Source organism: Salvelinus namaycush, chromosome 10, assembly GCF_016432855.1.
Source record: "Salvelinus namaycush isolate Seneca chromosome 10, SaNama_1.0, whole genome shotgun sequence".
NCBI lineage: Eukaryota > Metazoa > Chordata > Actinopteri > Salmoniformes > Salmonidae > Salvelinus > Salvelinus namaycush.
In genome coordinates, this window is record NC_052316.1 from 44,688,950 (window position 1) to 44,710,853 (window position 21,904).

At 43.1% G+C, this 21,904-nt stretch overlaps 2 protein-coding genes and 1 non-coding gene across 3 annotated transcripts; 2 read left to right on the top strand and 1 right to left on the bottom strand.

Moving 5' to 3' along the window:
* Window positions 1-2,184: 2,184 nt before the first annotated feature.
* rpl36 (ribosomal protein L36) lies at window positions 2,185-5,355 on the top strand. Its single transcript, XM_039002023.1, has 4 exons — window positions 2,185-2,289; window positions 3,970-4,064; window positions 4,641-4,775; window positions 5,225-5,355. Exons 2-4 carry the CDS (start codon window positions 3,972-3,974, stop codon window positions 5,312-5,314), a joined length of 318 nt encoding a protein of 105 aa, XP_038857951.1. The 5' UTR covers window positions 2,185-2,289; window positions 3,970-3,971; the 3' UTR covers window positions 5,315-5,355.
* LOC120055218 lies at window positions 4,389-4,517 on the top strand. Its single transcript, XR_005477672.1, has one exon. It is a non-coding gene; the product is annotated as a small nucleolar RNA SNORA63 (small nucleolar RNA).
* Window positions 5,356-6,899: 1,544 nt separating the features above from the next.
* On the bottom strand, window positions 6,900-20,421 carry lonp1 (lon peptidase 1, mitochondrial). The gene is made up of 18 exons (XM_039002955.1): window positions 19,838-20,421; window positions 19,058-19,146; window positions 18,547-18,666; window positions 18,131-18,422; window positions 16,117-16,178; window positions 15,697-15,826; window positions 15,421-15,504; window positions 14,963-15,183; window positions 14,430-14,568; window positions 14,086-14,264; window positions 13,873-13,960; window positions 13,625-13,747; window positions 12,785-12,901; window positions 11,701-11,841; window positions 11,111-11,276; window positions 9,148-9,374; window positions 8,732-8,896; window positions 6,900-7,554 (listed from the first exon to the last, which is right to left on the bottom strand). Exons 1-18 carry the CDS (start codon window positions 20,396-20,398, stop codon window positions 7,411-7,413), a joined length of 3,048 nt encoding a protein of 1,015 aa, XP_038858883.1. The 5' UTR covers window positions 20,399-20,421; the 3' UTR covers window positions 6,900-7,410.
* Between the last annotated feature and the right edge of the window lie 1,483 nt (window positions 20,422-21,904).

The following is a 21,904-nucleotide window of genomic DNA, read 5'->3' on the forward strand; positions in this document are numbered from 1 at the left end:
TAATGACTCCAACCTAAGTGTATGTAAACTTCCGATTTCAACTGTAGGTAGGGGTAAAGTGAATATGCATAGATAATAAACAGCAAGTAGCAGCAGTGTACAAAAAAATTGAGGGGGGGGGGGGTCAATGTAAATAGTCCGGTGGCCATTTGATTAATTGTTCAGCAGTCTTATGGTTTGGGGGTAGAAGCTGTTAAGGAGTCTTTTGGTAATAGACTTGGCGCTCCGGTACAACTTGCCGTGCGGTAGCAGAGAAAACAGTCTGTGACTTGGGTGACTGGAGTCTCTGACAATTTCATGGGCTTTCCTCTGACACCGCTTATTATATAGGTCCTGGATTGCAGGAAGCTTGGCCCCAGTGATGTACTGGGCTGTACGCACTACCCTCTGTAGCACCTTACGGTCAGATGCCGAGTTGTTGCCATACCAGGTGGTGATGCAACCGGTCAGGATACTCTCAATGGTGCAGCTGTAGAACTTTTTGAGGATCTGGGGACCCATGCCAAATCTTTTCAGTCTCCCGAGGAGGAGTCTCCTCATGCCTCATTGTTTGATGTTGTTTCCCAATCAACAGTCTGGATCTTTCTTCTGCCATGGTGGATGAGCTACCTGTCCTGGTAAATACAGGGCCATTTCTCTTTCCCACTGGGTTTCCGGTCCGAAAGGCAAAGTTACTTTTAATAGCTAGCTAAGTTGATTACTAAAATGGTAACATCTATATTAAAATACCATAACCCCAAAAACTTAACTATACTAACGGTAAAATAGACTAGGTTTTGGTCTATCTGCACATTTCTGCTGGGATGGAAGAATTATCTGGAATGTTCAACTAGATGATCAGGACAGTCTAGGGTACTATTTGCCTGAAAAGGTGAAGTATTGCGATGAGCTATAGGACTGTACTTCTGATTCTAATTCTCAAGAGGACAGTTAAAACCCTCAGTCGTGAGGTCACTGAGGAGGACCAACAGTGATAGGGGGATCGTCTGAAAGGGATAGAATATAAGGATTTTGGGCACTGGCCAGCAGACCACGATTTATACTAGCCCAGGTAACATTCAGGTCCTAAATCTGTGGCATGTGATGTTTGGCAAAATGTCATTGCTGTGTCAGGCTAGCTCCAGTGATGCCTCTTTTACAGAGGTCGTGAAACGATAAAATGCATGTGTGCTTATCTGAGTAGTGGTTACCATTCTTGCTTCTGATCGCCAGAGAGACCTAAGGTTTGCTATTTAGTAACAAAGGCCAGGGTATTTCACAATAAATACACAATATCAATTATAAAAATGCTATAATATCTACTTGCTAGGTTACTTGTTACTTGTCTATGAAAGTTTGCATGGAACAATGTGGACATTTTTCCCCCACCCTGCTCTTGAGTGATGACGTCAAAACTTGCAACAGGATGTATAGTTCTGTATGATAGCAACATTAGAGGCTAATTAGCATTTCATTTTGAGGTTAATTACAGGTGAATATATTGATTAAAGTGACTTTGTCGCGAGAGAGATTTGCGCAGTTATCAAAACGTCACGCCAGGGTAAGCCTAAACCAAACACAGACCTTATATGAAGTAGCTCTAAATTCCCCTATGGAAAAAAAAAAATGGCGGAAAAACGATTGGAATCATGTTCGGTTTTTACCGCTAGGTTTTATGGGTATTACAACTCATACTGTGGTACTCAATACCGTAAGCTTATGTTAGAAACCAGATAAAATAGGCACAGGAATAAATCTAAAATACAAATTCAAATATGAAAAATATGTATTTTTCCAATTCAGTTTCATACTCGTGACCCCCTAGAACTTTATCCACTGTGCTTCAAATCATAACGTCAGGGATCTTCAGGTTGAAAAGTCGGAGCTCTAGAGAGAGGCCCGAGTTCCCGAGTTGGAACTATGAGTTGGATGACCGTTCAAATCGCCCCCCCTGAACGCACTGTAGTCTGAGATGTTTTTCTTTTAATATTAAGCTAATATGATGATACATAGGCCTGTAGCCTAAACATTACAACAATATTATTACGGGAATAAAATGGAATTGGACATGAATTATATTAGAATCGCTCTTCCTCTCTGATTGTAGAAATGTCTGCTAAGGTCTATTCTAAACGATTCACTTCTGCAATATATTTATCTTGAAAAAAAAGACTGCTTAATCTAAAAATGGTCCGCACCCACAGGTGGCGCTACATAGATTTCACTTGTGTTTAACTTATGAAAAACCCTCATTACCCAACATCCACCACTAAGCTTTCCTTCCGGTTTGTGCGCCATTAAAGAAAGCAGGTAAGAATTTGATGAAGAATTTATGTCATCTAAAATCCTTATAAAATCTTTGACATCCTTCCTTTTATACTAATTTGAATAAAACCAACACAAGGTATACTTATTGCTTAAAGGATGCTTGCAATATTGCCGTGATAAATAGACGATTTTCACGGTAAACATCAACCTAAAGTTGCTGCGCTTACATGGCCTCTTTCTCTACACACATGAGAATCACATCGGCTTGTTATTGCTGGAGCTTCGTAACGAGATGCTTTTTACAATGACTATAGATAATATGCATGTCCTTAACCATTTTCTGCTTTAATGAAAACCCATGTACTTTTATCGTCAGTAAGAGTAATTGGCTAGTTGCCTACGTTTGCTAGCTAACATTGCTCACGGTATTAGGCTAGCCAGCATTCTGTCATAACCATTTTTGGCTACCTTGCTGAATCAATAGTCCTAACGTTAACACCTGGAGTAGTCTATTACATGACTGGAGTGTGGCTAGTTAAATATACATTGCAGATGACGATACAATGATAGCGTTGTAGGAAATAACCAGTAACGTTAGCTAGATGGTTATCTTGCCAAGGCCCAACGGTAACAGTTAACGTTCAAATAAAATTAAATGTTATTGGTCGCATACACACGTAACAATTATTGCTGGTGTAGCGAAATGCTTGTGTTCCTAGCTCCAACTGTGCAGTAATATCACCTTTTATTTGTTGCATGCGCCGAATACAACAGATGTAGACTTTAGTGGGGCGGCAGGTAGCCTAGTGGTTAGAGCGTTGGACCAGTAACCGAAAGGTTACAAGATTGAATCTCCGAGCTGACGAGGTAAAAATCTGTCGTTCTGCCCCTGAACAAGGCTGTTCCTAGGCTGTCATTGAAAATAATTTGTTCTTAACTGACTTATCTAGTTCAATAAAACACTTAACAAAAAAAAAACTAAATATCTAAACGTACACATTTTAAAAGTAAAATAATGGAATTAAGAAATATTAGGATGAGCAATGCCTGGGCCTGTGTTTCACAAGCTGAAATAAAAGATTCCCGAAACTTTCCATACACAAAAAGCTTATTTATCTCAAATTAGTGAGCACTTCTCATCCACCTGACAGGTGTGGCATATCAAGAAGCTGATTAACAGCATGATCATTACACAGATGCCCCTTGTGCTGGGGACAATAAAAGGCCACTCTAAAATGTGCAGTTTTGTTGCGGTACTTTTTTTTTTTTGACCAACATCTGTATTCCCAGTCATGTAAAATCCATAAATTAGGGCCTAATGAATTTATTTCAATTGACTGATTTCCTCATAGGCCCTAACTCAGCAAAATCATTGAAATTGTTGGGGACAGAACAACAGATTTTTACCTTGTCAGCTCAGGGATTTCATCTAGCAACCTTTTGGTTACTGGCACAATGCTCTAACCACTAGGCTACCTGCCACCTCTAAGGTGCAGGAATGATTAAACAGTTGGTAGCTGGCTACGGGCAGGGTACCGGCTAGCGATGGTAATTTTAACAGCCCGATGGCCATGAGATAGAAGCTGTTTTTCATTCTCTGTCCCAGGTTTGATGCACTCGCACTGACACTAATGTAAGTTAGTTGGTCAGCAACTAGCTAGCCAGTTAGTCTCATGCTTTGAATTACATGTAACTAAACTCATATTTTTTCTCTCTCTACAGACATGGCTATCAGGTATCCTATGGCCGTGGGGCTTAGCAAAGGCCACCCCGTAACCAAGAATGTGACCGCACCCAAACACGCCCGTAGACGAGGGGTGAGTTAATCTGAATGGATAGAAACATGACAACCATCACAGATAGTGTGGTGTTGGTAGAGCCTATGTCCTCAGGAAAAGGGTCTAGACTCTGGTCCCTTTGCCAAAGGAGGTTGTTTTTGCTTGTCCTAGAATTGCTGGGCCAAGCCCCGCTCTGGCTCTGATTTATAGTTTGGGTTCTATTCCCATAGCTGCCACAACTGTAGTGATTGAAAGTGGTCAGGCTTTGCCCCTCACCCCCTTCCTCCCTGCTATTATCAGATAATGGGTCAACAATTTAACTTGAGCATAGGCAGCACTTACTGGTCCAATAAACTGTTACAAAAGCAGGATAAGTTACAGTGCAGCTTGTTCCGTGCTGTTCTGTCGTTCCCCCTGCACACATCAACTAGTTTCCTACTATCCCTGTCTGTCTGCATCCCACGGCTGACAGGGACGCTTGGTCTCAGACACTTTTTTAATAAATAGTAGCTATTTGAATAAAAGGCTTATCTCATGGTAAACAATCTACTTTTCCACGGTGACTTTAGAACTGGTTGTTTGACCAACTGTTGCTGATTTGTTTTTGTATTTCAGCGTCTGACCAAGCACAGCAAGTTTGTGCGTGACATGATCCGTGAGGTGTGCGGCTTCGCCCCTTACGAGAGGCGCGCCATGGAGTTGCTGAAGGTGTCCAAGGATAAGCGCGCCCTCAAGTTCATCAAGAAGAGGGTATGTAACTCCCCTGCTACCAACCTGGCTGTGGGTGTATTGGTGGTAGCATGAAGGCATTTGCTCATGTCAGATGGTTTGTTTCTGAAGCTGCTTTCTTGTGTATCAAAAACTGTGTGGGGGAAAAAAAGGGCTTTTTTTCTTCTTCTCCAAACCTGAACAGATTTTGTAGTACCCACATAATGTTGAAAGTTACCATCTGTTGGGGTTTGTGGAAATGTCCTGCAGCATATATTGAAAGATTCATCAACTATTGGATCAGTCCTGTAGTTTTGTCCAATCAGTTAATTCTCAAGACAAGTTTTACTTGTCCCTATACTTGTCCCTGACTTATCTGTCCCAGAGACATGCTTTAGTGTTGATGTCCTCCTGAGTCTGGTAGTTCACCTGCATCATTGTTAGGTTTTCCCTCTTTACGTTGTAATGTACCCTTTGGGTTTTCTCCCCAGATTGGAACTCACATCCGCGCCAAGAGAAAGAGGGAGGAGCTCAGCAACGTCCTGGCTGCCATGAGGAAGGCTGCTGCCAAGAAGGATTAAAGCTGTTCTTGCAAATAAAAAATTTGTATTTCCAAAACATTTGTCAACTCCTTCATCGTTTCTCATTTCAGAATGAAGTGGTACTGTACTTAAATCTGCAGAGACCCATTTATACTTGATCAGAAATATGCATTGTAAGCTGCATGTATTTTAATAGAATAGATCCTGTAGGCTACATGTACACTGCTCAAAAAAATAAAGGGAACACTTAAACAACACAATGTAACTCCAAGTCAATCACACTTCTGTGAAATCAAGGAGGCGAGGAGGGCAACAACCCAGCAGCAGGACCGCTACCTCCGCCTTTGTGCAAGGAGGAGCACTGCCAGAGCCCTGCAAAATGACCTCCAGCAGGCCACAAATGTGCATGTGTCTGCTCAAACAGTCAGAAACATACTCCATGAGGGCCCGACGTCCACAGGTGGGGGTTGTGCTTACAGCCCAACACCGTGCAGGACGTTTGGCATTTGCCAGACAACACCAAGATTGGCAAGTTCGCCACTGGCGCCCTGTGCTCTTCACAGATGAAAGCAGGTTCACACTGAGCACGTGACAGTCTGGAGACGCCGTGGAGAACGTTCTGCTGCCTGCAACATCCTCCAGCACGACCGGTTTGGCGGAGGGTCAGTCATGGTGTGGGGTGGCATTTCTTTGGGGGGGGCCGCACAGCCCTCCATGTGCTCGCCAGAGGTAGCCTGACTGCCATTAGGTACCGAGATGAGATCCTCAGACCCCTTGTGAGACCATATGCTGGTGCGGTTGGCCCTGGGTTCCTCCTAATGCAAGACAATGCTAGACCTCATGTGGCTGGAGTGTGTCAGCAGTTCCTGCAAGAGGAAGGCATTGATGCTATGGACTGGCCCGCCCGTTCCCCAGACCTGAATCCAATTGAGCACATCTGGGACATCATGTCTCGCTCCATCCACCAACGCCACGTTGCACCACAGACTGTCCAGGAGTTGGCGGATGCTTTAGTCCAGTTCTGGGAGGAGATCCCTCAGGAGACCATCCGCCACCTCATCAGGAGCATGGCCAGGCGTTGTAGGGAGGTCATACAGGCACGTGGAGGCCACACACACTACTGAGCCTCATTTTTACTTGTTTTAAGGACATTACATCAACGTTGGATCAGCCTGTAGTGTGGTTTTCCACTTTAATTTTGAGTGTGACTCCAAATCCAGACCTCCATGGGTTGATAAATTTGATTTCCATTGAGAATTTTTGTGTGATTTTGTTGTCAGCACATTCAACTATGTAAAGAAAAAAGTATTTAATAAGAATATTTCATTCATTCAGATCTAGGATGTTATTTTAGTGTTCCCTTTGTTTTCTTGAGCAGTGTATTTGACTAGAATAGATCCTGCAGACCTTGAGTACAGCTCTACACCCGTGTAAATATTCTGCAGAATGACTACTCTGGCTGGTTAGTGTACTTTACAGTATGCCGTGAGTAGTCATCTGCATTTTTAGACATGCCAATGATGGGCTAGCCACTAGTCTTACCAGTGGCCTGTTCTTGCTGTAGAAAATGGCAAAGGTGTCTTGAAACCATTGATCAAGTGGGAATAAACGTCAGTGTAAAAGGTAAAGTTATAATATGCAAGTTTTATCAGCAGTTAAATGCAACATTTGGTCAATAAAAAGGGTCTAGGCTGCGTAGCAGTGACATGACCCATTGTGTGATTGGAGTTTACCATGGTGGGGGAGGTTAAGGGGTGAACATCGGTAATTAGAAATGCAACTTAGATCTCAAATGTCCCACTTATACATTAGACATTTTCTACATCATACATTTCACTCATGACACAGCTGTCTCCCACGGTCAGATGTGGGGCTTTTAACAGGTGAGACTGTACAACCAAATAAAAATCTGCTTTCATAGTTCAGGATGCCTGATCTAACCAGTTGTATCCATCTGGGTTGGGGTGAAATCCATTTTAATTCCAGTCAATTCTTAAAGTAAAACAAATTACAATTCAACATTTTCCACATTGAAGAGAATTGGAATTTCATTGTTCTTCCTGAATTGGCCCCAACACTGGTAGCAGCTCAGGTGCCATTTTCAGTTTCATAGAGTCATAATTCAGTGTTCACTGTTATGGAAAGACAATGGGGTACATCTTGCTGTAATGATCCACAAAGTGAACCTCCAGGCCCTCTGTGATGAACTCTGGCAGGTCAGAGAAGTCCTTCTTGTTCTCTGCTGGTAAGATCATGCAGGTCACTCCTGCACGCTTTGCCTGGAGAGAAGGGAGGAATGTTCAAGATTCATTATGTCACTGCTACTAACACTATACACAATTATAAAAACGCGACATTTAAAAGTATTGGTCCCATGTTTCACGAGCTGAAATAAAATATCCCATAAATCTTCCATATCCATAAAAAGCTTCTCACATTTGTTTACATCCCTGTCAGTGAGCATTTCTCCTTTGCCAAGATAATCCTGACAGGTGTGGCATATCAAGAAGCTGATTAAACAGCATGATCATTACACAGGTGCATCTTGTGCTGGGGACAATAAAAGGACACTAAAAATTGCAGTTTTGTCACAACGCCACAGATGTTTTGATTTGGCATGCCGACTGCAAGAATGTCCACCAAAGCTGTTGCCAGAGAATTGAATGTTCATTCCTCTACCATAGAGAATTTGGCAGTACATCTAACCGGCCTCACAACCACAGACCACGTGAAGCAATGCCAGCCCAGGACCTCCACATCTGGCTTCTTGACCTGTGGGATCTTAGACCAGCCAACTGGACAGCTGATGAAACTGAGGAGTATTTCTGTATGTAATTAAGCCCTTTTGTGAGTAAAAACTTATTCTGATTGGCTGGACCTGGCTCCCCAGTGGGTGGGCCTATACCCAGCCATGTGAAATCCATAAATTAGGGCCCAATTAATTCATTTAAATTGACAGGATTTCCTTATATGAACTGTAACTCAGTAAAATTGTTAAATTGTTGCTTTTATATTTTTGTTCAGTATAATAAAAGTTCAGATACGTTTCAGAACATGAGCTCTCCCATACGCCAGACTAACATTGTACCCTGATGATTTATTTTAAAAATGGGCTTTCAGATAAAAAAATAAAAAAATTGAACCATAAATTAAACATGAATGTCATATGCAGAAACATATAGTTTGCATATTCGTCTTACCAGTAGCCTGTGTGCTTTCTGCAGGAATTAGCAATAAAACGACAAAGGTGTCTTCTGTATGTTATGAAACCATTGTTGATCAAGTGTCTCACCTCATACGTTACTTTACATATTGTATTACTATAAAAATGTAACAGCCTACTTGAACTACATTTCGTTCTCTTTCTCATAAAAAATAAAGGTATCAGGTTGACCAGTTCTCCCACTAAGCTCCCAGGTAAACTAAAACAGTGTTATGAAGAGTGACGTGACTCACAGCAATGGTCTTCTCCTTGATGCCTCCCACAGGCAGGATCTTTCCGGTCAAGGACACCTCTCCAGTCATGGCCACGTTCTCTCGCACTGGCGTGTTGGTGGCCAGGGACAGCAGGGCCGTGACGATGGTGCAGCCGGCACTGGGGCCGTCCTTGGGAGTAGCACCCTGTTAAATACCACAGCAGCCGTACAGGGAGAGAGAGGAGGAGACACGGTTTGTTTGGTACATTGAAGGTCCCTTTCCATAGAACACTAATAGGGTGAGTGGTTAAAGATGTCAGATAACATGGTTGGTTGAAATCTGTACGTCGATGGAAAAACACCAAACTGCCAGTTTGTACGGAAGGGGAATACAAGACAAACATTATTTTTTAAATGCTACAGTCTGTAAGGACAGTGTCATATCATCAACCCTACCTCAGGGACGTGCAAATGGAGGTGGGCGCCAGAGAAAAAGTCGTTGTCCGGCTGCTGCTTCATGAGGAAGGTCCTGGCGAAGGTACTGGCGATCTTAGAGCTCTCCTTCATTACATCTCCCAGCTGCCCTGTGACCTCCAGGGACCCGTCCCTGGGGCCGTCCTTATCCTTACCCCCAGTGTCCCGCGGCCGTCTCAGGGCCGTCTCGATGAACAGCGTAGTGCCACCTGGAGAGGAGAGATGGAGGGGACTTTAAAAAACCCTTAGGAGGCGATGTCCGCTAAATCTAATTAGCATAATAAAAACAATTCCCTATCAAAATCCATCTGTTTAAGCTAGAGATATCTGCGTGGGCTGCATCTCAATCCACCGATCTTAGCCCTGTGAATCCGCAGTGGCAGAGCTACAGCGGTGTTTGTCAGACCAGGATGACAGCTTTGCACACTCTTGGCATTCTCTCAACCAGCTTCATGAGGTAGTCACCTGGACTGCATTTAAATTAACAGAGGTGCCTTGTTAAAAGTTAATTTGTGGAATTTCTCTCCATGTTAATACGTTTGAGCCAAATCAGCTGTGTTGTGACAAGGTAGGGTTGGTATACAGAAGATAGCCCTATTTGGTAAAAGACCAAGTCCATATTATGGAAAGAACAGCTCAAATAGGTAAAAGAAAAACAGTCCATCATTACTTTAAGACATGAAGGTCAGTCAATACGTAACATTTCAAGAACTTTTAAAGTTTCTTCACGTGCAGCTGCAAAAACCATCAAGCGCTATGATGAAACTGGCTCTCATGAGGACCGCCACAGGAAAGAAAGACCCAGAGTTACCTCTGCTGCAGAGGATAAGTTCCTTAGTTACCAACGTAAGAAATTGCAGCCCAAATAAAAGCTTCACAGAGTTCAAGTAACAGACACATCTCAACATCAACTGTTCAGAGGAGACTGTGTGAATCAGGCCTTCGTGGTCGAATAGCTGCAAAGAAACCACTACTAAAGGACACCAATAATAAGAAGAGACTTGCTTGGGCCAAGAAACACGAGCAATGGACATTAGACCGGTGGAAACTGTTGTTTGGTCTGATGATTCCAAATTTGAGATTTTTGGTTCCAACCGCCGTGTTTGTGAGACGCAGAGTAGGTGAACGGATGATCTCCGTAAGTGTGGTTTCCACCGTGAAGCTTGGAGTAGGTGTGATGGTGCTTTGCTGGTGACACGGTTGGTGATTTATTTAGAATTCAAAGCATACTTAACCAGCATGGCTACCACAGCATTCTGCAGCGATACACCATCCCATGTGGTTTGTGCTTAGTGGGTCTATCATTTGTTTTTCAACAGGACAATGACCCAACACACCTTCAGGCTGTTCAAGGGCTATTTGACCAAGAAGAAGAGTGATGGAGTGCTGCGTCAGATGACCTGGCCTCCACAATCACCTGACCTCAACCCAATTGAGATGGTTTGGGATGAGTTGGACAGCAGTGTGAAGGAAAAGCAGCCGACAAGTGCTCAGCATATGTGGGAACTCCTTCAAGACTGTTGGAAAAGCATTCCAGGTGAAGCTGGTTGAGAGAATGCCAAGAGTGTGCAAAGCTGTCATCAAGGCAAAGGGTTGCTACTTTGAAGAATCTAAAATATATTTTGATTTGTTTAACACTTTTTTGGTTACTACAGGATTCCATATGTGTTATCTCATAGTTTTGATGTCTTCACTATTATTCTACAATGTAGAAAATAGTACAAAATAAAGCAAAACCCTTAAATGAGTAGGTGTCCCAACTTTTGACTAGTACTGTATATCTTTTTTTTTTTTTTTTTTTTTTTTTTTATCTAAATCAAATAGCTAAATGATCCCCAGGCTTACACTCCAGAGGGTTAAGATCAGAGCGGTGTTTGTGTTGTTGTCTATACATAATGCTGGTTGTAAAACACACCTCTCTTCTACGTCTCTAGGTCATTCTTACCCATGGCTGTCCATGCCAGGCCCATGACAACACCAGGCGGTGTGACATCATACATTCTATCCACAGTGAAGATGGGCTTGCCGACGTAATCCTGCAGGTTGTCAGGGGTAACCTGGACCGCAGTCTCCTCCCCACTCACTATACGGAACGCCACTTTCCGGAACACCTGGACACATGATCAGAAACATCAGCAACATCCTAAAGTCTAATTATTTCCTTTCCTAGGAGAGAATCCTAATTTCCACTTAAATCGAATGAGTGAAAATGAGACTTCAAAGTCAAGATTAACCCCATGACGTATACAGTGCATTCTGAAAGTATTCAGACCCCTTCCCTTTTCCCACATTTTGTTACGTTACAGCCTTATTCTTAAATATAGTTTTTTCCTCATCTACACACAATACCCCATAATGACAAAGTGAAAACAGGTTTTTAGAATTGTATGCAAATTTATATATATATATTATATATTTTTTTTTTAATGAAATACCTTATTTACATAAGTATTCAAACCCTTTACTCATTACTTTGTTGAAGCGATATAAACTTGCCACTAATACATGCAGTCAGAAGGTGAAGTTTGGCCTAACCTTCTCCACTTGTTTCTGTAGGTTCCTGACTCCACTCTCTCTGCAGTACTGTCTGATAAGAAGGTTCAGAGCCTCTGGGGAGATGTTGGTCGTATCCTCAGTCAGTCCACATTGAGTACGCAACTGAGGTACCAGGTACTTCTGTTAGTTAGAGAGAAAGAGAGAGAGAGTTACGGTCAGATGGAGATACCTCAAATAGCTTGGTCATCCATCCATTTGTCCAATGATTTTCATATTCACACAAAAAATATGCTAATTTTACCAACAGAAATCCATTAAAACTGGCTTGTTGTGAAATCCATTAAACTGGCTTGTTGTGATTAAAAAGTGTAACTTTTCATTTAAACGTTATCCTCCCATTTTCAGCTCTGTTGATGGTTTTGCCACAAGTCTTGCGATAAATAGTAAATTTGCCCATACTGGTTTTATTGGTTAAATTGGCAGCCAAGCACCAATCATCATGATTAGAGTCAAGCTCATCATCAACACCCTGTGATGTTCATCATAACTTGAATCATCTGAAGCTAATAAACTGTGCATGATTTTCCGGGACCGAGGGGGAGGAGCCCGGGACCTAGGGGGAGGACCCCTGGGGCCTAGGGGGAGGACCCCCGGCACCGAGGGGGAGGAGACCAGGACCTAGGGGGAGGAGACCAGGACCTAGGGGGAGGACCCCTGGGGCCTAGGGGGAGGAGACCAGGACCGAGGGGGAGGAGCCCCGGGACCGAGGGGGAGGAGACCAGGACCTAGGGGGAGGAGCCCCGGGACCGAGGGGGAGGAGCCCCGGTTCAAGCATCATCACATGGCTGCAGTTTACTTCTATCAAATATTGAGCAAAAAATAAAAATAAAATTACAATGCCGTTGTCGCATGATCTATTTCTAAACGTTTTTAGGAAAAGTTACCAACAAAGTGTTTCCATCAGGCCTTTTTATATCTCACAGGTACTTTACTCGCATAAAAATGTTTGGATGGAAACATGTTTAATGAACCAATGTTTCCGTAGGATGGAGTGGCTGTTTTGTTAAATCATGTTTGTTGACTGTCTTGTCATCGCCGAGACAGCTGTCCGATAACACATTACCTCAGCGATGGCTAGTTTCTCCTGGGCCACATATCCAGACACGTTGATCATCTCCATACGGTCTCTGAGGGGCTCCGGGATGGTGTCAGTCACATTGGCAGTGCAGATAAACAGAACCTGGAGGGAACACAAGGACACAAACAGTAAGAGACAAGAACATGACCTATTCATTATTTGTGCTGGGCTGTAAGGAGAGTCTGTACACCTCGAATCCCTCCAGGGACAGGTCCATCCTAACAGGTGTGTCCACCTACCTTGGACAGGTCCATCCTAACAGGTGTGTCCACCTACCTTGGACAGGTCCATCCTAACAGGTGTGTACACCTACCTCGGACAGGTCCATCCTAACAGGTACGTCCACCTACCTCGGACAGGTCCATCCTAACAGGTACGTCCACCTACCTTGGACAGGTCCATCCTAACAGGTGTGTCCACCTACCTTGGACAGGTCCATCCTAACAGGTGTGTCCACCTACCTTGGACAGGTCCATCCTAACAGGTGTGTCCACCTACCTTGGACAGGTCCATCCTAACAGGTGTGTCCACCTACCTTGGACAGGTCCATCCTAACAGGTGTGTACACCTACCTCGGACAGGTCCATCCTAACAGGTACGTCCACCTACCTCGGACAGGTCCATCCTAACAGGTACGTCCACCTACCTTGGACAGGTCCATCCTAACAGGTGTGTCCACCTACCTTGGACAGGTCCATCCTAACAGGTGTGTCCACCTACCTTGGACAGGTCCATCCTAACAGGTGTGTCCACCTACCTTGGACAGGTCCATCCTAACAGGTGTGTCCACCTACCTTGGACAGGTCAACAGGCACATCCACCTACCTTGGACAAGTCAACAGGCACATCCAGGTAGTGATCCAGGAAGTTGAAGTTCTGCTCCGGGTCCAAAAGCTCCAGCAGAGCTGAGGACGGGTCGCCTTGGTAACCACGACCTATCTTGTCAACCTGGAAGAATAAAAAGGCAGAACAGTCAATCACCTCCTTCACCAATAATACAAACAAAACGCATTAAACTACATTTCTGTCAGCCAAATAGAGCTAGCGCTGACTACATAGCATGTATTATTCACCTCATCAATAAGGACCAGTGGGTTTTCGGTCTTTGTCTTCTTGAGGCATTGAATGATCTTTCCAGGCATGGCTCCCACATACGTTCTCCTGAAAACACACAACACAAAAGTACAGTAAATAAAAGTTACTCTCAACTTTGGATTGTATAGAATTTGAATTCTGACAGAATTGTTTTATTGAGCAATGAACAGTAGTTAAGTAGTGTCTTATACCTGTGGCCTTTGATTTCAGCGACATCAGTCATACCACCAACACTGAAGCGGAAATACTCTCGGTTGAGTGCTCTGGCGATGGAGCGGGCGATACTGGTCTTTCCCACACCAGGAGGACCATAGAAACACAGGATCTTTCCCTGGGTCGAGCCTCTCAGCTGACTTACTGCAATAAACTCCTGCAGGAAGAAAGAGAGGAAGAAGGGTGAGGTCAAGAGGAAACTTTGTATTTACTGTATTAAGGTAATATTCAGCCAACAGATTAGATTTTTCACATCCACAAGTCTAACCGTCAACCACTGTCAGATGGTAACCACGGTGATCCCACAGTACAATTCTCTCACCAGAATGCGTTTCTTGACATCGTCCATCCCATAATGGTCTTCCTCCAGCACCTCTTTGGCCCGTTTGAGTTCCAGGTTCTCCTCACTATTAGTTCCCCAGGGCATCGAGGTCAGCCAGTCCAGATAGTTCCTGGTCACACTGCACACAGAACCAACAGTTTAATAGAAGAGTCATGTTCATTACGTACTTGTTCAATAGTTTATTTATGCATTTTAGTTTGTATAAAATAGGACAGATGTAACAACAACAAAAAAGATACTCTTTCTGAGTGATAGTTCAAAGGTGAGGCAGATGCTGAGGTCAGTCCCTGATTCCCAAATCAACCCCTAGCCCCTACCCACATAGCACTTACATATAGATCTGTGAGGATTGGATAGGTTTAAGCAGTATGGTGGTAGCTCTATTTTGCCCTCTGATAGGCCAGGTGGAATTGTCGCCATATTGCTTACAGTACACCTATCCAATCCACTCAGATCTCCACATCCAGGGGGCAGGGATGGACTAGGGGTTGATTTGGGGTTCAGGGACTGACTTGAACTCTGAGGAGTGGTTATCCAGCAGGCCAAGTTTGTTTAGCTCCTCGTTGATGACGTCCATGATGTGTTGGGGCACGGTGCGCTCCTTCAGTCTCTCCCTGAACTTCTCCTCGATGGCATCCTTGTCCTCCTTCTCCAGGCCCAGCTCCTTCTTAATGATCTTAAGCTGCTCCTGGAGCAGGTACTTCCTGTGGGTCAACTTGATCTTCTCCTCCACCTGACAGAGAATAATACATCACAATCATTATATCAAATATTTTCATTTTTTTTCTGTGCTAGGAATGGCAAAGTCGTCATATTGGATTGGTGCCTGTCCGGACCATCTTCGCCATTCATTTAGGTTACTATTTTACTGTAAAATGTGTCAAAGAGCCTGAGGTGATGAAGAACAAAAAAGGTTTTGAAGAGGTACTGTACATCTCCAAATTGGCTAAAGAGGAAGACGTCACTTTACCTCCCTGCCGAGGCGCTGCTGCAGCTTACTCAGCTCGTACTCTTTCTTCAGAAGTGATAAAGCCTTGTAGAGACGTTTGGGAATCTGAGGAGAGCGTTAAAGTTATTGAAAAAAGTTATTTTTAAAGCACAAAGAATATTATATTGACAATCTACATGTACTTATGGGTAATCTCTTATTTTTAGTTTGAACATCCATGGAGAGAAAAGGCCAAATAAAATAAAATTGTAAAGAACTGATCCTGTTTGTTAATGAGGACAATCCCTGCCCACTTACATTGGTCTCTTCCAGTACGTCCTGCAGCTCGTGTGACTCGGCCCCTGTGAGAGCGGCTCCCATGTCACTCAGATAGATGGGGTTGTCCACTACTCTCTGCCCAGCCTGCATCATCTGAAGAACAGACTCTCTGCGTGCATAGATACACACAGATACAATTACATGTTAGTCATTTGACAGACACTCTCATGCATCCCAAAAAAAAGGGAGGAGGCTGAAACATGTGTGGGCATTTGAAGTAAAACCTTTAAAAATAATTAAGTCAGTAACATTCACAGTCATTCCAAAAAAAAATAAACATAAGAGATCTGGACTATTGCTGCATTCATAATTACCGCCATCTAGACATTGGAAGAGACATCACTTTCCCTAGGTATTTTGAACGACAATTATGTATTTGTAAAGAAAGGATGTCATTACCGGTAAAGTGGATTAAGGGCGATGATGTCACGGATGGTCTTCACGATCTCTGCCGTCAGGGCCTTCAAACAAAGTAAACGCACTTATTTCAATTTTTTTCTTCAAATTTAAACATAAAACAAACCAACTGCTACACAGGAATCACGCTACGATGCGTGGTTAAAATGGCAATCCGCAGTTGCTACAACCATTTTCAGACTTATAAATTAATTACATACAGTACCGGTCAAAAGTGTGGACACACCTACTCATTACAGGGTTTTTCCCTTTATTTTAAACTATTTTCTACATTGTAGAATAACAGGGAAAACATCAAAACGATGAAATAACACATATGGAATCATGATTAACACTTTTTTTCGTTACTACAAATCCAAATAATATTTGAGATTCTCCAAAGTAGCCACCCGTTGCCTTCATAACAGCTTTTCACACTCTTGGCATTCTCTCAACCAGCTTCATGAGGTAGGCACCTGGAATGCATTTCAATTAACAGGGGTGCCTTGTTAAAAGTCAATTTGTGGAATTTCTTTCCCTGTTAATGCATTTGAGTCAATCAGTTGTGTTGTGACAAGGTAGGGTTGGTATACAGAAGATAGCCCTATTTGGTAAAAGACCAAGTCAATATTTGAGCTGTTCTTCCCATAATAAGCAAAGAGAAACGACAGTCCATCATTACTTGAAGATATGAAGGTCAGTCATTCTGGGAAAAGTCTAGAACTTGGTAAGTTTCTTCAAGTGCAGTCGCAAAAACCATCAAGCGCTATGATGAAACTGGCTATCATAAGGACCGCCACAGGAAAGAAAGACCCAGGGTTACCTCGGCTGCAGAGGATAAGTTCATTCGTTACCAGCGTCAGAAATTGCAGCCCAAATAAATGCTACAGAGTTTAAGTAACAGACAAATCTCAACATCAACTGTTCAGAGGAGACTGCGTGAATCAGGCCTTCATGGTCAAATTGCTGCAAAGAAACCACTACTATAGAACACCAATAAGAAGAAGAGACTTGCTTGGGCCAAGAAATACGAGCACATCCCCACAGCATGACGCTGCCACCAGCATGCTTCACCGTAGGGATGGTGCCAGGTTTCCTGCAGACATTACGTTTGACATTTAGGCCAAAAAGTTCAATCTTGGTTTTATCAGACCAGATAATCTTGTTTCTCATGGTCTGAGAGTCTTTAGGTGCCTTTTGGCAAACTCCAAGTGGGCTGTCAGGTGCCTTTTACTGAGGAGTGGCTTCCATCTGGCCACTACCATAAAGGCCTGATTGGTGGAGTTCTGCAGAGATGGTTGTCCTTCTGGAAGTTTCTCCCATCTCCACAGAGGAACTCTGGAGTTCTGTCAGAGTGACCATCAGGTTCTTGGTCACCTCTCTGACCAAGGCCCTTCTTCCCCGATTGTTCAGTTTGGCCGGGTGGCCAGCTCTAGGAAGAGTCTTGGTGGTTCCAAACTTCTTCCATTTAAGAATGATGGAGGCCACTGTATTCTTGGGGACCTTCAATGCTGCAGAAATGTTTTGGTACCCTTCCCCAGATCTGTGCCTCGACACAATCCTGTCTCGGAGCTCTACGGACAATTCCTTCAACCTCATGGCTTGATTTTTGCTCTGACATCCACTGTCAACTGTGGGACCTTATATAGACAGGTGTGTGCCTTTCAAAATCATGTCCAATCAATTGAATTTACTACAGGTGGACTCCAATCAAGTTGTAGTAACATCAACGATGACCAATGGAAACAGGATGTACCTGAGCTCAATTTAGAGTCTCATAGCAAAGGGTCTGAATACTTACGTAAATAAGGTATCCGTTTTTTTGTTTTTTTTAATTATAAAAAAATTATAATCAACAAATCTGTTTTTGCTTTGTCATTATGGGATATTGTGAATTGATTGATGAGAAAAAAGTTTATTTAATCAATTTTAGAATAAGAATGTAACGTAACAAAATGTGATAAAAGTTAAGTGGTCTGAATATTTCCCGAAGGCACTGTATCATCCAAATGCCTACCTTGACTTCCTCTGAGACCTCAAACTGTTGGTGCACCACGTTGTCTACCTCCACCATAAGGATATCAGAGGAGGGCAGCGGGAGCGCCTCTACTATCAGGTCTGCCTCCTGCACCTTCTCCTCCATTGTTTCGGCCAAGATGGCTGGCTCTTTACGCTCTTTTCTCTTGGGCTTCCGGCGTGAGACATTGGGCTGGCTCCCTGGTTCAGTGACAGAGGCAGACTCAGAGGCAGCAGAGGCAGCAGAGGCAGGCTCATCCGGCTCCACCTCCATCTGCTTGGTGATGCGGATTCTACCAGAGAGAAAGGAGTATTTCGTACAGTGCGTACGTTTCCAATGGGCACTGACACATACTGTACAGATGAAATATCAAAAAGATAACATGCAGAGTAAGTGTTGTTTTTTCCCACCCCTACCTTCTGTGGCCCATAACAATCATCCTCAGCTTGTCACCAAGGTCCTGCATCTCATGGATCTGTACAAAAGTTCCTGTGTTGTAGATAGCATCCAGACTCTCCACCACATCAGTCTCATTACTTAAGAACCCCAGAGAGAGAAGAGAAGAGAGAGAGAGAGAGAATGTCAACAGAGAGAATACAGTAGGATCTGTCTAAAGGGCAAGTACTAGATCCAGGACGATACCAGTATCGCAATACTCCTTAGTATTGTTGCATGGAAACAAAACAGATTTAACTTCTTCAGGAAAACAGACCTAATGTTGGAAACAAACATCATTATGTTGTCATCCTGAGTCACATTTATTTATTTTCCAAACTACAGCACACAATATGTTACATACAGCAGGTTTTTAAAGGACCAAAGAGTTGTCTGCTTCATGTTTTCATTTTTGACATGTAAAAAAACATTATTGCTATAATGCTATCATCACAGTCCTAGCGTTTACAGTTGAAGAAAGATGTCCCTTACGCATCGTCTTTCTTCAGGAACACTCCAGCGTACGGTTGGGCAAGTCGGACTTTTCTCCTCAGAAGATCCATAAGCCCTTTGTTCTTCACCTACAAATGAAACACACCACCCAACATGTGTAATGATTAGCTTACTTGCACAACAACAATATGTTAGAAAATGGAACTACTGCATTAACAAAAACAAAGAAAATGATAACCTAAAAAAAGATGTTAGACCGAAAAGATCTGCAGCAACGCTGACCACATACAGTACTCGTGTTGAATATGATGCAATTCCATGTAACACTTATATTGGAGGCACTAAAATGTAAGACCAACTATGTAGAAATCGCTCTGCCATTTTCTGGTTGCTTAAATTCTAATATTTTGCCTAATTTCAGTTTATGTGGTAAAACAAGCAAATATAGTGTAGAGAATCATTGTACCATCTAAACCGCTGTGGAATATATTTTATATAACCAAACATAATGTATTTTCAGCTGTTTGAAGCTGGTGTACAAAAGTAAAGCAAAAAAACAAAACTTAAAACAGGAATCATAGAAAGAGCATATAACAGAGCTACCTTAGAATTGCTTTAAATGAGAATGACAGATTTATAACTCCTATTTCTATGTGCGTTTTGTCATGTCGCCCAAAAAGTTAAGTATTGCAACTTTATGTTGACACACTGGTAGAGACACTAGTTATTCAAAATAAGTGAATTTTCTAATTCTGAATATTGCATCATCCAGATGTGTCCTTGGGAGACCTCTGTGTCTAAGGAGTCGGCGCTGCTTACCTCGATAATTTTGATGAACCTTGGGAAAACCGGGTTCCTACTGACCGCGATCAGTGGTACGTTGGGGAACACTTCAGGGACCAGCATGGGGGTGAGAGCTGTCATCTGGGGGGAGTTGTACGGTGTTCCTCCATCTCCCCCTGACTCGTCTCCCCCAGACCCGCTGCTCTCCGACCCATCTTCCCCCGAGAAGCCAGCGCCGCTGCCTCGGTTGCCAAACAATCTTATCTGGTTGTAGCTGGCCGAAGCCCCGCAGCCGAGAATCGCTCTTTCCCCAGAAAAAAACCCAGTGACCCTTGTCCATCGGTTGAGCTTCGCTAGCCTCCCGGCTCCTGTCATTGATGTAACAACGTTACCAAAGCGGGCGTTGCATAATGTTTTCCTAAGCGTACCGTTTGTAGAATAAGACCTTTTGGTCACCATTCCAGTCCAGTTAGATGACTCGCTAACGAGAGATCGCACGGTCCCCGTTTTAAACATATTGGGGTAATTTCTCGACAAGATTGCGCCGTTTTTAGAAGTCTGCTTACAAGCACCCAGCATTATCATGTAAGTGGCCATGTTGAATCTCGAGCTTTCTACTGTCGTCACTAGTTACCACAGCCACAAAGTCATAAACTCCGCCCATCTCTAAAAAGTATCTTGTTTAAATATGATTTTAAACCTAACGCCAACGTTAACATTAACCACACTGCTATCCTTATACCTAACCTTAAATTAAGTTTTTATGATATAGTCAATTTTGTGGCTGTGCAATCTAGTGGAAACCGTTTCCTACGTCACATTTCCTTCTTCCGGCAGTGTTTTTTAAAATTGTTTTATTTTTTGCAACAATAATAACAATATTACACATCAATACAGGGACATTCCTGTGAATACAATGAAAAAAATGAAATAATAGTTATACAAATCTCCACCCCTTTTACACAAGCTCCCTGACACGAGCGTCAACCATGTGTTTCTTCTTCGATGAAGTTTAACGGCGGTTGGCATCCAATAAATGTTGCATTACCGCCACCTACTAGACTGGAGTACAATTCCCTTATACTTTGCTTGAAAAAAAAACAAAAAAACAAATACCATACCATCTAACACTACATTCACACCAAAAATTATAATAATAAAAAATAACATCACCCTACTCCACTATTTGAATCTATTTAGCCCTACTTTAGGGCTCCTGAGTGGTGCAGTGGTCTAAGGCACAGCATCTCAGTGCTAGAGGTGCTACAGACCCTGGTTTGATTCCAGGCTGTATCACAACTGGCAATGATTGGGAGCCCCATAATAGGGCAGCACACAATTAGCCCAGTGTCGTTAGGGTTTGGCCGGGGAAGTCCGTCATTGTAAATAAGAATTTGTTGTTAACTGACTCGCCTAATTAAATTAAATAATATACTTCAGGCCGACAGCCTGAAAGGATGGGACACCACCACTTAACACACCCTGTTGACGTCAAGTCCCACACACCCAAATACCTCTCTGCAGCTGCCACCACAAACTCGATTTTCTGAGACTTACGTTCCATCCCTGCAGTATAGTTGACAACCATTGCTATAAATGCTAAAAATCCAATCTTACTGAAACATATATCATTTGTTGGTTTATCTCTCTGTACTGGGACAGATCTACTACTCCCACCACATCTCTCAGGATCCCTCCCCCTTGACCCATCTTCCTCTACTTTCTTCACTGCCTCAGCATATGGCAACTTCCTCACTACTCTAAATCTGGAAACCTAAACCTGCCTCTCTCGCACGGGACATTTCTGATCCCCATGGGCTCCCCTACAGTTTACACATATGCTACACATTCCTTTCTCACACCTCCTACACACTGCTGCCACATGCCCATAAGCTTGACACCTGTAACAACGTAATGTATTTGGCACAAAAGCTCACACAGGATAACCTATATATCCTAACATCGCTTTGTAGGACAAAGACACAACATCAAAACTCAAAAGAACAGACGACTCTTCTGTTTCACCACTAATGCCACCCTGTCTGTGTCGCACCAAACGGCGAGCATCACAAACACCGAGAATCTTCCCCTTCAGTTGGTCAA